Raw genomic sequence first — 16443 nt, forward strand, 5'->3', positions numbered from 1 at the left:
CAGACGGGGAGGTGGACGGCACAGCGAGCCCGGGCAAGGGGAGACATTTCTAAAATGGCGCAGGGTTTATAAATAGGGGGGAAGTTGAAGCCTGGCGTAACATCTCCCACATGATACACGGTTATAATCAAATGTGAGAAGAGACCTCGGGTTTCCAACGTCTTCAAAACATGGTCAGCTAACTGTGTGTGTGTGTGTGTGTGTGTGTGTGTGTGTGTGTCAGTCCGCTAACTACGGCAGCCACTAAATCCTCATGAGATGTCATTGCGTTTCCTTGGATAAGTTGTTCCTTACTTTATCACAACATGCAACAAGTTTGTCTGCCTTTCTGCCTCGATTCTTTCTAACAGAGACATTAACATTGTCCCTGTACACATTGGTTTCCCTCTGCATGCTAAGCGTTAGTCTTAGGAGGCCTTCAGTTCTAGATACGTCGGTAGAGGACATGTGGAGATCGATGGAAGCGTGACAGGTCTGTCTGTATTCAGAATGAATACGCAGTACATCTGAGGACTAGATAACCACAGGGCCCCTTAAAGTGCTCCTTCACATCCAGGGATGCAGACTAACACAATGTGAGAGCATACACACACTCTTTCCAAGGACACTCATATAGCAGTATTACATTTACATTACATTTACAGTATTAAAAGCAGAAACAGAAAGGAAGCAAGCTTTTACATTTTTAACCTTTATTTAACTAGGCAAATGAGTTAAGAACAAATTCTTTCTTACAATGACGGCCTACCCCGGCCAAACCCGGACGACGCTGGGCCAATTGTGAGTCGCCCTGTGGGACTCCCAATCACGACCGGTTGTGATACAGCCTAGATTCGAACCAGGGTGTCTGTACTGTACTGACGCCTTAAGCACTGAGGGTAAAGGGTAATAAAGAGCCCTTTCATATGCATGTGCAAGACCAGGAGGAGCAAGGCAGGCTCCAAGGAGCCTCTTAGTTTTCTAAAGCCTCAATGTGCGAAGAGCATTACAGGGCACTGTGTTTTGTTAGTGGAGTGGGCGAGGCACTGTTCAACTGAACCCAGTAACAAGGTTTCCAGGATTAGAAAAATAAAATGTATTTTTCCTACACTGTTTCTTTTGAACTCAAATGGAATTGTGTCAATTTTTACACTGTAGTATAAAACATTGTTTAGATATCAATGTACAGTAAAATAATCCAAACCTGTATTAAGTCTATGGGATATCACAGAAATCATACGACAAGGTTCGGTATGCCAGAGCCAAGATGGCGGACCAGCTGGCACCAGACTCTGCCTCTGCTGCAAAAACCGCTGGATGTCCAGCTGTTCGTCGCGGAGCCCTTAGCAGGCAAACCCAGAGACACTAGCATGGCCACTAGACACAAAGTTTCAAGGGCAGGGTGAAGTTGTGGGCTAAAAGTCAGCCTACGCTTCACTAACGACGTCAGTCACGACTCGTTCGGTGCCACTGAACAGTGGCGGATGTGACGCGTGTCTCGAGTAAGTTTGAAGGCATAAAAAGTTAGACTAGCCTATACATGAATGACCTTTGAGCGTTAACGAATAGTCTCAACTAGTTTGGTACCACTGAATGGTGGGAGCTCCTTCAGACAGAGCAACCTAAGCAGCTCTACTCTGGCCAAGGCATTACCAGAGAGCTGGTGACAGGCATGACGAGGCAATCTACAGTGAGCCTGACAAATGGGTGAACTGAACCCACTATATTAGATATTTGACAGAATACCAGCCAACCCCAGACTGACCAGTACCGTTGTTCAAAACCAAAGTCTACTTAAACAACTCATTCAAGCAACAAAAGGCTCTCCACTCCTTGAACAAACCGCCCGGAGTTATTTCTTTAGTCCGTGCAATACACTGGAGTTTCAGCCGTCTGCAACAACAGAACAAGCAATAACGCTCCTCTTTCCTCTCTATATTGTGCAGGCGGGGATGCTGGGCTTCTCTCTGCTGTGCAGGGCTATCTTTATTACTACCAATGCTGAGCCTGGCTGCACTCTACAGTGGGTTCACCGCGGGTGGCGGAGAGAGAGCGAGAGAAACTATTTGCACATTATGACATTTGAAATCTCTTTATTCTTTTAGGAACTTCTGTGAGTGTAACTGTTCATCTATTGTCTATTTCACTTTTGTTTATTATCTATTTCACTTGCTTTGGCAATGTTAACATCGGTTTCCCATGCTAATAAAGCCCCTTGAATTGAGATGGAGAGAGGAGAGAAAGAGTGGGCAGAGAGGGAGAGAGAGGGCAGGGAGGGGTAGAGGCAACGTCGCCTGCCAGCTCATAGGATCCTATGACCGTTATGTCTTGCATCTAAGCCTTTCGCCTAAGAAATGCCCACCACTCTCTCCCTCCCCCTGTCTTTATCCTTCAGTCTGTCTCGCTCTGCATCTCTCTCTTTTGGCATCTCTCTCTCACTCTCAGCACCTGCACCCTCAGAGCAGCGCCAGGGGGACCACACACAGAGAACGAGGGACGGAGGGGTTATGCACAGATTAAACAAACCATGCAGACAGCCGCATCAATTACAGCCGGCCGGTTGGCCATCTATTCACCAGCTGTGTCCGACTGCCGCTGACGACCCAATTACGTGACGGCTAGGTGCGCAAGCCAGAGCAACAGGGAGATGGGTGGGTGGGTTTTAAAATGGGAGTAGAAACAGATCCTGAGGCTTGGAAAGGAGGACCAGACAGACGTTTAACCAGTTCACATTTCCAGCCATGGGATCCCAGCCCAGAACACAAGGCTGTGGAGGCGGGGAGCAAGGGCAGTGTCGCACAGGCATAATTACACAAATTAGAAAAAAAATCTATAATAATTTGGGGGGAGGGGGTCTGTTGTCCCTCGGCCACACGGCCATCAAAGCCAGAGACAACTGATCAATGAGGAAGATTGATTCTCTTCTATATATACATACACACATACATACATACACACACACACATATATACATACATACATACATACACACACATATATATATATACACATACACACATATATATACATACATACATACATACATACATACACACATATATATATATACATACATACACACATATATATATACATACACATATATATATATATATACACACACATACATATATACACACACACACACACACACACATATATATATATATACACATACACACACATACATATATACACACACACACACACACACACATACATATATATATATACACACATATATACACACACACACACACACACACACACTGTTAGAGTGAGGGCTGTGGCGCGAGGGGCCTATTGAGAAGCATAGCATCAGTTGAAAATAAACAGTCCAGTTTCGGTGGAAAAGAGGCGACAGGGTAGCTTAGCCACTCTGGGTTCAAGCTGGCAGGTTAGAGAAGCTGGCACAAACACAACGCCCAAATATCTCAAAACTTCTAGAGCAGCTCGGCCCCATGTGGCTCCTGACACAAGTGCTTAGCAATACTAGATCACAGGCGAGATGCAGGGGCCCCGATACGCTACACCTCTGACTCACTTCAAAAACAGACTCCCAAACAAGCTATTAGTGAAGCAGCAAGGAGAAATCAGGCTACGACAACGCAGTCTAGTTTAACCTCAGGCTTCCTTATTGGATGTAGTTGTTGGTAATGATGACTCTCAGTTTAGTCTGCAGAGTATGTGTGAGTAGACCCTGAGGTACTGTACACCAGAGATGACAACTGAGAAGCAGAGCAGTGTGTATCTGCGTGCGTGTCGAGGGGTTTTAAAGCCGTCACCCCAACTTCAGTTTCTCTCCGGTTGGGGAACATGGCGATGCTTAGGCCCTGTGACACATTCCTGAGGGAGGAGAACGTCTCTTCTTAACCCCTCTTGCCCCCGCCTGCCGTGGGAAATGTCAGTGCCTCCAGGCAGCCCTGCTGCAGGTGGGAAGGGCCGTGACTAAACTACGACCTGAGCCAGTCGGTCGTGAGCCTACCGAGCAGGTCTTGGCCACACTGCAGCAGACAAATGCATGCAGCGTTTAGAGAGAGAACTCATATTTGCCTGTAAAGGCTACAGTGTCGAGACATGCAAGATATGCACGCGAGAGGTCGCCGTGTCATCAATGACGACCAGGCTAATTTATGTTGAAGTACTCGGAAACAAGTCAATGTTTTCCAGTACACTCTAATGAACATTGACTGATAAGGAACCGTGTTTGTTTACCATGATTCGTTGTGGGTAAACAGAACAGAAAACTCGTATTGGTCGATTAGGTTAGAGGATATCAAACAAAAAATCAGGTCAAGAGGAAGTTAAATTAAACAGATGATTCGATAAGACTGCTGCTACAAACCAGAAACATGAAAACCGACCGTCCTCCCTGGCTACCGAATCCTTGCCTCTTCATTTTCTTAGTTGGGGACAGAACAGCTTGGTTGGGCCGAACTGCTGGCTGGCTCTCTCCCTCTCTCTGCCCTGGAATTGGTCTGCCTAGAATAGCATGGAGCAGATGCCTTCCTCCCTTCCACCCCCCTTCAGTGTTATTTGGAGCCCAAGGGCAATGGAATCCCAGCACCTCTCCCAGGAGTGAGGGAGCAGAGCTCTGGTCCTCGCCTCAGGAGAGAGAGTGGGGGTTGAACGGGGCCGGGCATCAGCTGTCCAGATCACAAATCCAGAGATGAACGTGGCAGCCAGCCGCCCATATAGATATTACAGATATGGTCAAATACGCCAAGGTGCGGGAAGGGAGGCAGGCGCTAGTGAGGCTAGCCAGCGAGACAGCTAACACCAGGCAAACACCGCACGAGTCCATACCCCACAAATCCTTTTGACATGATTTCGCCATCACTTCTTCCTTGGCTTTGAACTGAAGGGGAGGTCAGTACGTCCGAGGCGAACGTGTTGTGGGTTTCTCTCAGCAGCTGAGCCATAACGGCAGAGAGGAGCTGTTCTTATGTGGGTTCTATTAATAGAGCGTAAAGGAGCAGCAGGACAGATGGTTGTGATGCGCAGCCAGAATACTACGGGTATCCATCGCACTGCAACACTTAGTTGGTGATGGGGACTTACGGTCAGTTTGTGAGCGAAGACCGGATTGTCTACTGATAATGGAAAAATGGGCATTTAGAGCTGGAGGGCGATGAATAAAAGCCTTAAAGAGTACAATCTGTAATAGAAAAAAGGACAAGATGGACACCGAAGGATTAGAAGTGGGCGAGGGTGCCATAAAGAGCTCCCAGATAGGACTCATCTCTAGTGAAGTTGTTGGGAAAGGAGAGACTGCAGATACGGACCGACTGCCCAGTGGCAGGGCACGTCTTCCACCACGAGTCCCATTGAAGGGACATAACAGGCGGCTCCCCTGTGAGAGCAACACCGCTCTGGGAGTCTGTGTTTCATCCTCTGCTCAAAGCTGTGTCACTGCCCAGCAAAACAAGCGTACGGGTCTGTTCAATACCCTGTAACCTGTTCTACTTGGCAGGGAATAGATAGGCGATTAGTCGGAGGGACCTTGGATTTCTAGTGTGCGGGGATAGCGTGAAATTGTGAACGCGGTCCTCATGAATGTACTCTGCCACTAAGGTCATCATGTTGAAGCGTGACACAATACTGACACAATAGAAACAAATAGCTAAATATGTAATAATTCATCCAAAAAGAAAGCCAGAACTCAGCAAGTATTGGAGTGGTAATGTAGGGTGCTTTATTATTCCAGCGTAAGACCTGTCGTCTTGCAGTCTACTGCATCAGCAAATATACCATCTTCGGTGCTTCTCCAGGCCCTCCCTTTTAACTCTCTCTCCTGCAATGACACCTTGCTGTCAACTGCAATAACGTGAATAGGGCCACTAAAGCGACGCGGCGAGGAGCCTCGCTCGAGACCCCTAAAGACGATTGCTTCGGTGGGCCATGATGCAGAGTCAAGGGATTGCGAGTCCCATTTTGATCTATGTAGCACCAAATGAGTACAGGGTGAAGCTCCTCAAATCCAAAAAGTCTTATCTGGACCGACCGCCGCAGGCACCTTACTTAATACATGGCTGGGCCCGACCGGCAAGAAGTTGGTAAATGTGTTTACCAGGAGATGGATTTGAGAAATAATCCACTGCAGAGATTGGAGTCTTGGGAGGAGCGTGAGGGAGTTAAGGGAGTCAACTGGCAGTGCACTGATCTCTAAGGCCTGGTGTGCGCTTTTCTCAACATCTCTTCTTTGGCATAAAGGTGCAAACTTTTCTTGTGCCTTCTCTGCAAATAACTTGTTTGAAAGTATGATGAATGAAGCAGAGTAGTGCTAAGCAGTTAGCACGCAAGGGCATATACAGTATACAAACAGCAGGCTGGCGAAGTTGAATTTATCAGCCTAAAAATTGGTGCCATCTCATATCCCTTTTATCCAACACTCTTGGAAATGGAAATGTTTTTGAAATGTGATCGAAGACATGACAGCGAGGTTGCAATCTGCGCCTGGCTTGCAGCAAACATCGTAGGCTGCACCTACCAAGAGTGTCACGTTGCCCTGCTTCACATACACAGACACAACCTTACAAACAAACAAAAAGGCCATATGAGCACTCAATTACAACATACTGTTTTATACTACATACTTGGCTGATTAACTGCTAAATCCGCAACAGCTTACCCGTTAGGCTATACAAAAATACTTTGAAGAAAAGCAAAGAACGGATTTATAAACGGACAAAATAGCAAAGTGTTTCCTTTTCGTGGCTTTTGAGATCTAGCTATTAGCTCATCCGCTTCGCACTTGATAGAGTCTCTAGGGAAAGTTGTAGCCTATACTGAGCGAAAGTCCAAGCAGCAAATGGCCCTGGCTGATGGCAGGGGACAGGACACATAGCTGTAATGGGCAGGTCCAGATCATCTTACCCAAAATGGCATGGCAGCAGGATGAGCCAGGAAACTAACACCAAGTCTCAAATATACTGTTGTGTAAGTCTTATTCCCGATAACCATCTCTACTGCAACAGCTGGATGCCTGTTCCGGCCTGGGAAACGAGGTTTGCATAACCTATGTTGGCACATTTTAATTGGAAACTCAAGCCAAGTCCCTATGCTATTTATATCAGGAGATTGACAGAGTTGAAGGACGATACAAAAGATCCTGGAGATATCCTCAGACAAGGACCGTATTTATGCTTGCGTGCCTACATTTCAGGAGACACATTATTGCTAAGCTATTACAGAGGAAGCAAATATTATGTAACATTATTGCTGAGCGATAACCAAGATTTTGTTTTTTTTGGGGTGGGGTGGGGGGGGGGGGGGGGGGTGTATCGTTATTAAAACAACTAATTGACCGATGTCAGTTCAATTACTTGAATTCCATTCAGGAATTTTGTGTGAACCCAACGCGCAGTTTCTTTAGAGAGAAATCTAATCATTCATGACAGAAATGCTGGCCTGAAGGGGAGTTGTAGTTTGCATTAAGCAAATATTCAACCTAGTTCAGTGCAGAAACCTGGTAATTAACAACAATGACCATAATCAAATTCATTTTATTTCAATTATATTTCAATACATACGACCTTACCGTGAAACACTTAAGTTCTTAAACAACAATGCAGTTCAAGAAATAGAGTTAAGGAAATCCATTGCACCTGTTCTTTCCGGCTTGAACAGAGATCATTTTACGCATGCTACGTTAGGTTAGATGCACACGGAACGCATGAGAGAGGAATGTACACAACAACGAGAGGGATAGAGACCGTTTGGGAAAGTATGCCTCATCTACTTTGAAGAACCAGAAAAATGATTTTGTCAGGCTAGCCTAGCTAAATAGGATGACTAAAGACCGTACAGACCATATCTCGGGAGCACCGAGATAACGTTAGATGGTCTGGCTGGCTGCTATTCCCTGAGCAGAGATGAGATGATGACTTTAAGGAATAAAAAAAATAATCAAGCCATAAAATAAAAACTTAATTTAAATATTTTATTATTTCATAGTCATTTCCTATTTCTCTATTGACCTGACTGAAAATATTCCATTGTCTGTTTCTGCAATTGAATGTTCATAATGATTGACTTTCCATTAAAAAAAAAACACACACTATATATATATATATTTTTTTTTTTAAATTTTTTACTGTCAATATTTCATAATGCATTTAATGTATAATCGAAACCATGATAATTTTTTTTATAATCAAACTACCTCAAAATCACTAAATCGCTCCGTACTATGGAACATATGATAATGTATTCAGTTAACTGAAGTTAATTAACATATTTTTGTTAAAATAACGAAACTTTTTAGCAATTATCTCAGCAGCAACACTGTCGCATTAGAAATGACAGAAATGTCTTGTGAAAGCTCCTTGGACTCTGAGGAATGAGCTCTCTTGAAAGCAGAAGCTCCGGGGACTTAAGTTCTAACGTCCAATAGAGACCAGAGAAATACCAGCAATTCCATTCACCGGAGCCAGCTGCTGCCTCCACTGTAGAGTCTGATGGAGTCTGCGTGGCACACCAGCAAGAGCAGCCCCACCACTGGGCATGGCATGGGGGACCTAGCTACTGTTTGGTTTGGTCTACTGAGCCAAAGTTCTTCCAGAAGGCAGCCAGCGGCAAGGTTTAGACTGTTTCTCAGTTCGGGGCCTGGAACTCTCTCCTTGCAGTTAGTACCATTTTAACACAGCGACAAAGATGCAAAAACAAAAGGAACTTGTTCTTGAACACGACCCACCAAAGAACAAAAGGGGAAGCCTGTGAGGGCCCATTTTGTCTTTTCATACCAAGTTAATCTTACTGGGGGAATGTGTGCAAATTCCTGATCGAACGCCTGTATTCTGCAGTATTTTAGTTAGTGGGAGAGAGTGAAAGAGGTAGAGAGGGAAGGCAAAGATCCCCTGATGTGGAGGAGTGGTTGGCATGCCGAGGGCGCTGCACTGCTTTTGGAGGGGGAAACTGCACTCTCGCAACGGGAAGTCAGGGATTAAGCTCGACCGGCAACAGTGGCTAATCCTACATTTCTATTTCTTTTTTTATATATATAAACCAATTACTATCCGGAGGCTGCCAGAGGTGGGGCCTTAACTAACTTTTTTCTCCCCGTGTTCGGTTCCCTGTGCCAGGGGTATCTCGTTTCATGCTCCCCTGGAGGCCTAGGTCTGGTTGGTACCAAAAGGTGTATTTCACCTTCAGCTCAAACGATTAAATCCTAATTAGCGTCAAGGCTGAAGTTCCCTAGCAGTTGTAGAAAACAGGGCATAGAACATTCCTTACCAAAGGAGAGGGAGGTAAGGAATGAAGGGAGGGATGAACTAGAAAGAGGGAGGGAGCAAGAGAATGAGAGAACACAGAAGGTACCCAGCGGGACACATTATTTACAGTTATAACACCCTCAACGGCGTTTTACAGCCCACAACACATCTGAAACATTACACGGTACAAATGAACACTTGTTGGATGGAGGTCAAGACATTCTGCATTCATGAAATTCTTGCGGAGAATCACCTCACAAACATAGCCTTTTAAAGGGCCAGGGTACCGGGTCCAAAACAACCACTGAGTTAAACAAGGGCTATAGCCATCATATGCCTGGACAGTTGCTCATCCCGCGTTGTGTGCGTTGACTGTGAACCTAGTTTGGTCTCCCTTTTTGTTAGTCATGCGGTGTAACAGAGGAATATAACAGTCTGTTTTACCTTGCAGAAAATGATTATGGTGATTAGTATGAGTGCCACTTGAATCCCACTGGACAGTGAGCGATACACTTACAAAGAGAAACATCTCTTTAATTCTGACTCTGTGGCCAGGAAAGACAGAGCATAGTGGATATTATCCTGCCTAGCCACCCCCTTAGATCCCTTTCGGCTCCGCTTTTGAACCTGCAGCTAGTTCGTAAACAGAGCTAATGAAGGACAAATTACCATTCTGATCCCTTTGTCTCTGAGCTGTTTTACCCAGTGGCTGGCTTTGATCTCAGACAGCAGAGCGAGAGAGGGGGAGAGCAAGAGACAGGGGGAGAGGGATAGATGGAGCAGGCAGGGAGAGGGAGGAGATACAAAGTGGGGAGGGAGAGCAAGAAGGGGCAGGGAGAGAGGGGGCAGGGAGAGAGGGAGAGCGAGAGGGGGCAGGGAGAGCGAGAGGGGGCAGGGAGAGAGAGGGGGCAGGGAGAGAGCGAGCGGGGGGCGAGCGAGCGAGAGGGCTGCAGGCCCCTCAGTCACTGTTTTAGCTGTGTCCTCTCCATCCTTCACTCTGTCCCTCAACTCCCTCTGTGAAAGCTGCAGAAGAGGAGGTGTAAAGAGGACAATTTTATTCTCTCAATCTTTCATGTCCTCTCCCATCCTTCCCTCAGCAACCCCTATAAAAAGAGCCCTTCGTCTAAGCTCCAAGGCATTTTTACTATGATGTAGCCAACACCCAAACATTGAGGTGCCAGTCTAATTTGACAAGAAAATACCAATGCTGTTAGCTATAGTCAATTCAATTCCCCAAGTGAGGAAGTTTTTTTAAGGGTTCACATCAGTACAATGTCACAAAAGTGCAAATTGCCCATCAAGGGCTGCCAACATTTCCCACGTCACAGACAGGGGGTACAAAAGCTGTGCTAGGTCTGATTCCTTACAGGGGAACAACTATAAAAAAAGGTAGTGTGGGCCGCAATTCAATTTGGCAGGATATCAGCTCAACATGGCAGTCAAAGCCTTGGTCAGCCTTTCACAAGTGTGCACCTTCTCCACTTGTTGCCGCAGTGCGCCACAACACATATATATATATATATATATATATATATATATATATATATATATATATATATATATATATATATATAAAAACCGCGTACGTGCAAGGATGCTGGGATGGTACGAGCATGGCGTAAGCGGTGCATAAAGAGACCGGGTTCTCAAAATGGAAGCCGATTTCGCGGCAGGATATGCTTGCCTAAACACGACAAAAGTTATTTTCCTACGCCCATTTTTTCCTCGAAACATTAGGACGGCCTAATTTAAGTTGCTAAGCATAAGGAGTAAAGCCGCAGGCCAGTTGTCGAGGTGTAACGTTCCATCGCGTCAGATATCATTGAACTGTCCTGGCCGTCACTTACTTAACCCCCCTCCCGTCTAGCAGCACCTCTCCCATTAATCGGATGACATCACTGAAACACGTCAGCAGTAAAAGACTACTGAAGGGAGAGGACATCAAGAGCCCTATAAAAACGTTCAACTTTACGTTCTTGAAAAACATCGACAACCGATATTTCCTTGGACTACAGAAGCTGCCAGGTGTTTATCCCTGCGATCAATACGTTTGGTCACCGTCTCCTAAACATAATCTATAAATAGAGAGATACCATGCAGCCTTTTTAAGGTCACACGTAGGAGTCCTGAACGGCGCTTTGGGCGAGGCTGCCCGAGCACATGACTGCGTCAACAAGTGCATTGTTGCGCCCAGCATTCTACCCAGGACACACGGCAGCATAAAACCGGATTTTAGAGACACACTGAATACTTAAACAAATAAATTGGTTGAAAGACATTTTTGCCGAAGTAGGCACATGATTAAGGATTGGGTAGTGTGCATTTGTTAGCATTACACAACATGGTATAACGTAATTGTGACAAAACCCTTAGTAAAAGTCCTCGGGGAACAGGGTATTCTAGCAAACCGACAAGCTATTGCGCTCATTCACGTGTCGGCAATACAGTTTTCATATTATGAAACGCTTTGACAAGAATAAAAACTGTCACTGCTTTTACGGTCAAGGACAAGTGCCAACACTTACTCTTTCCATCTTGATTAAATGAAACAAGACAACAGTACATGGTAACAAATGACTGTTTGTTGACTGAAGTGGGAAGAGATGTAGTAGGTGGGGCGGGTTATTCCTAACCAGATACCGTGTTTATATCCGCGTTGAGAAGGCTTGTGCGTCAGAGGTCAGAACTATTTTTGAGACGGCCTCCACTGTGCTTCACTTTGACAAAATACAACCCAGGGAAGAAATAAGACTCTTGTTGAACATTTCAAAAACAAAAAGAAAAGTCACCAGAGCAGAAACAAAGAGACGACAAACCACCTCTGCCAGATGGAGACAAAAACTGTCACCTTGATTAACTACAAACGCAACAACACTGAGAGACTGACAACGTGCAACTCAACAGAAGAGAGGAAACGAGGAAGAGACCTTGACGCTAAAACAGAATCACAGTTGCACTAGTAACGCAGACAGTTTTGCTTTCGTCAGTCCCGTCTCACAGATGAGCCAGCAGGGTGCGGACTGACCCCTTGACATTTTATGTGGGTGACAGGCGAGATTCCTCGCTCATGTCTGTAAGCATCTGGCCAACCCCAACCCCCCCTTAACACACCTTGGGCCCAAGCCCGGCAGCACTCACCCGTCTGCGACAGAAGGGCAGCCCCTGAGTGATGATGTTGATGCTGAAGATCCGGAGCACTTTCTGCGGGGGCAGTGGAGGCTCCTTAGCCACCTTGACCACCACCTTTGGGTCTGCCACTATGTCCAGGGCTTGGCTCTCCGGTGTTGCCAGGGGGGCCTTTTCTTTCCCAGAGGCCTTGGGCATCTTCTTCCGGGATCCGGAAGATGCAAAAAGGGGTATGGGGCAATGCCTCAGCATTGCAAGAACACGGGCTAGTAGGTCATATCCCAGAGGGGGAATCAGGGGCGGGGCGGCTCAGGGAGCAGGTTGTCGTTCAAAGTCGCCGGGGGGAATTTGACTTCTCTCTGGAGCTCTTGAAAACACTAATACAACCCTCACGGTGTGCTGTTGATGCTGGTCTGTCCAGTCCGAGCTCGCTCCCCAGCTCATCAACCCCCTTTAAAATATCCCAGGGCGTGATGTCACCGCTGCGGTCCCTGCCAGGCAGAGCAGCTGTCTGCCATGCCTCAGGATAGGCCACGCCCCCTCGGAAGGACGAGTCACTGTGGAATCCGGCTGCCTGACCCCCCTGGGGAGGAATGAGTTCCACCGGTCGTCCAAAACTGCAGTTATGAGGAAGCTCAATGGGGTGACATGTGCAACCCCCCTAGACCAGCCCCCCCTGTCCTGTCTGCTCCTCCCTGACTTACCACTGTAATCAGCTGCTTTCACATGGTCTCTTAACGCAGTGATTCCCAAACTGTGTTTTTAGGAACTCAGTCGGGCTTTCAACTTACTCTTGAAAGTTGGAATAGTAGAATGCACAAGGTGACATTTCTATATTGGGTAGTGCATCAGCAGTTCCTCTTGTCATGTCAGCTATCTACAATTTGTCAGAAATGTCCAGATCAGCTAGTCCGTGTCAGGTAACAGTTTTTTTTTGGGGGGGGGGGGGCATAATGTTCCAGTATCGCAGTGGGACATGACACCTGTCATAAACAGTGACAGTTTATGCCAACTCATGTCAAGCAGATCAATACTGTTAGCACATAGCATATTTAGGCTAAGTGGTATGTACATCGAACAGCAGGTCAAGAGATTGTTCCTCACACTCAGAATTACTTAGGCCCATGTTTATGAATGCCTGATGCCGGTCGACCACATCAAATCGAAAGTAAGGGTTAACAGAAAGTCTAACTCTTCCGTGCTGCCGGCCAGGGAGTTACGGCATCATAGTAACCATGACTATGATGCTGAAGCGGATGAAGGATATTTAGAGCTGCCGTTCACACAGCAAATCAAATTTATTTATAAAGCCCTTCTTACATCAGCTGATATCTCAAAGCGCTGTACAGAAACCCAGCCTAAAACCCCAAACAATGCAGGTGTAGCTCAGGAAAACTCCCTAGAAAGGCCAGAACCTAGGAAGAAACCTACAGCAGACAGATGTTGGAATGTGTGTCACTTCATCAAGGCTTTATTTGTCCCGGAGTCAGGATGGATAGGCTTTAGGCCTACAGACACTCTGATGAAGGCATAACTGCCGAAACGTTACCCTGTCCGGCAGAAAATAAAACAAGGTGAAATGGGGGACGGGGACGTCTTTGTCAAATTTTTTAAATCAACTTTCTGGAGTGCCGCCGTTTCCCAACGTTTCTTGAACTTGGGATTTCATTTGAAGGTCTAAATCTCCCTTAGAAGAGCAGGAGAAGTTCTCCAACTTTTTTTAATTGCCTCCACTTCTTCTTGTTCTGGGACGATGTTGTCCACAGAATGTGCTGCTGCATGCCGGCTAGGACATTTCTCCATATAGTGTGTCAACCTATTGGGAATAGACTCCATTACCATACCCACATAGGTCACATATCTCAGCACGTGGACCTTCCTGAAATTCTAATCAAAAGACTGGAGAAATAAATAATTGCTATGGGAAAATTCAACTACAGAAGAAGAAACAGGTCTGGATCAGTGGGGATTACAGAGTCTTCACAACTCGGCAGAACTGACTGACAACAAAGAATGTTGACTCCCCCCTACGCTGCCCTTCCCTTATCAATAAAGATGTCATGAAAAACAAAGCCCTAGTCCTCTTGAACCGAGAGGCCTCTTCATTTTGTGTTGCTTCTGGATGTTGGCAGGCAACTGAATAATTCATAGATACAAAAGAACTCTCCACTGTATGAATGTGTGTTTCTAGCCTGAATGCAGAGCTAGCAGCATTAGTACCTTGTCCCACTGAGGTTTAGTGTAAACAGTCAAGAGTGCAGACACATGGATACAAGCAAGGCAGGCCCATTGGTGATAAAGGTGACCACAGAGACACCAGCAAAACCGCTCGTTTCCCGAACACATCCTGAATAGGCTACAGCAAATGTATCTCCCATGTCTATATTCCGGCTACATGAGCTTTTTGGCTAATCTCCAACTACCAAACTATGTGCCATGGACCCACTGCTGAGGCTTATGTCTGTTAACATGATAGGCCCAAGGTAAACGGTAGGAATGTCAGCCATGAGGGATTTAACCTTGGGTCCTGGGGAATTCAAGCCCAAAGCCTTCGGTTTGAGGGAGTCTCTTATCCTGAATGCCATACAGTTTTATAAAGCCTCCAGAGGGATGTTAACTTCCAGGCCTTGAGGAGATTTAGAGGTCAGGGTTTAAGGTAGAACGGGGGATGGGAGATCAACTGAGCGGTACTATAAAAAGGTTAATGGTTGTGGTTACAGTTAAAGTGGACGCCAATATGCTAACTACGATGGGCTATATTAGCCTATAGGATCTTAACCTACGGTCTGATCATCTTAATGAGAATATGCTAGGTTTACCTGCATGGTGGTAACTCATCCTCAGTAAACAAAGCAATTGACTTGCTCAAGCATTTTGGGCAAAAGCAATGAGCACACACACACACACACCCACCCAGTGATCTCACACACACACACACACACCCACCCAGTGATCTCACACACCCACCCAGTGATCTCACACACCCACCCAGTGATCTCACACACCCACCCAGTGATCTCACACACCACCCAGTGATCTCACACACACCCCCTGTCAGCAGAGGTATTCCAGAAGACACTTCACTCCTGTAGTCTACCACGACCGTGCAACCGTTTCCCTTCGGGGTCCCTAAGGTTACATTCTGTGAGGAGAAAGCTCCGAAACGCTGATGTGTCAAAGGTCAAGCCTTTTTGGACCTCGAGTTACTCAGCACACTTACAAATGTTTCTGACCATGACAGCCAATGCTGCTAGGACTGGGACCTATATTACTGAAACTAAAACTCCAAGAAGAAGTCGAAATATGGCTAAAAACTGAGGCAACGTATTGGAGGATGTTAGCCTATGACTTAAAGATGGAATCCGCAGTAGGGGGAAACAGTGCCACTGGCCGCCTCACCACCGTTGTTGTTTTTGTTGGCGAGCTGAGAAGCGTGGCGCAGCACGGTCAATTGCAGTACATATTGTGTGTCCTTCTATAGCACATGCAAGGATTTTCAGGGAGGGAAAAAAAGGGTGCCGTTTGCAGTAACTTTTTGGATGTTGTAATATCCCAAATGGACATGGCTATTTCACCATTAAAGATCCCAGCTTTATTTAAAGTGCTTAATGCGTCAGGCCAACTTGTGTTTTTAGAAGACATTAGACTAAGGACGCTTGCAAATCCATTAAAATACAAAACAAATACGGTATATCAGACTACTCAGAAACAGGAACCTGTTTACGCGTAACCGTAGCAACACATTCCCTTATTCACACAGCTGGAAGGCTCTGACAGCCAAATCAAACAAAGCATAACAAGGCTCTTCTGGCCTGGGCTTGTATGGTGACTGGGCATGATGGATCGCTGGGAAGGCTTAGCTCACACCGGACCACACACACAGACCGTTTCCTCGCTGTTTACATTGTAACACACTTGCAGTCACACCTCCCTTGCAACAGTGAGTGACTAGCCGTACCAATCTATACAACACATGCTAGAACACAAAGTTGATGAATGAGTAATCACACACACACACACACACACACACACACACACATTTCGCAATAACATCTGCTTACCATGTGGATGTGACCAATAAAATTGGACTTGATTAGATTTTGAATGAGTAGTCCAGCCCCTTGAA

The 16443-nt window shown here is 46.0% G+C and overlaps 2 protein-coding genes across 2 annotated transcripts in view; both read right to left on the minus strand.

The window, feature by feature from the left end:
- The window catches only part of fbxw7 (F-box and WD repeat domain containing 7), a 92161-nt gene extending 79448 nt beyond the window's left edge, over window positions 1-12713 (minus strand). The window contains exon 1 of the mRNA XM_029749742.1: window positions 12330-12713. Coding sequence (XP_029605602.1) covers window positions 12330-12569 — 240 coding nt within the window. The 5' untranslated portion in view covers window positions 12570-12713. The remainder of the gene's footprint in view (window positions 1-12329) is intronic.
- The window catches only part of LOC115191811 (F-box/WD repeat-containing protein 7-like), a 127668-nt gene that overhangs the window by 6071 nt on the left and 105154 nt on the right, over window positions 1-16443 (minus strand). The window lies entirely within an intron of this gene.

The sequence above is a fragment of the Salmo trutta genome, chromosome 4, assembly GCF_901001165.1.
Source record: "Salmo trutta chromosome 4, fSalTru1.1, whole genome shotgun sequence".
NCBI lineage: Eukaryota > Metazoa > Chordata > Actinopteri > Salmoniformes > Salmonidae > Salmo > Salmo trutta.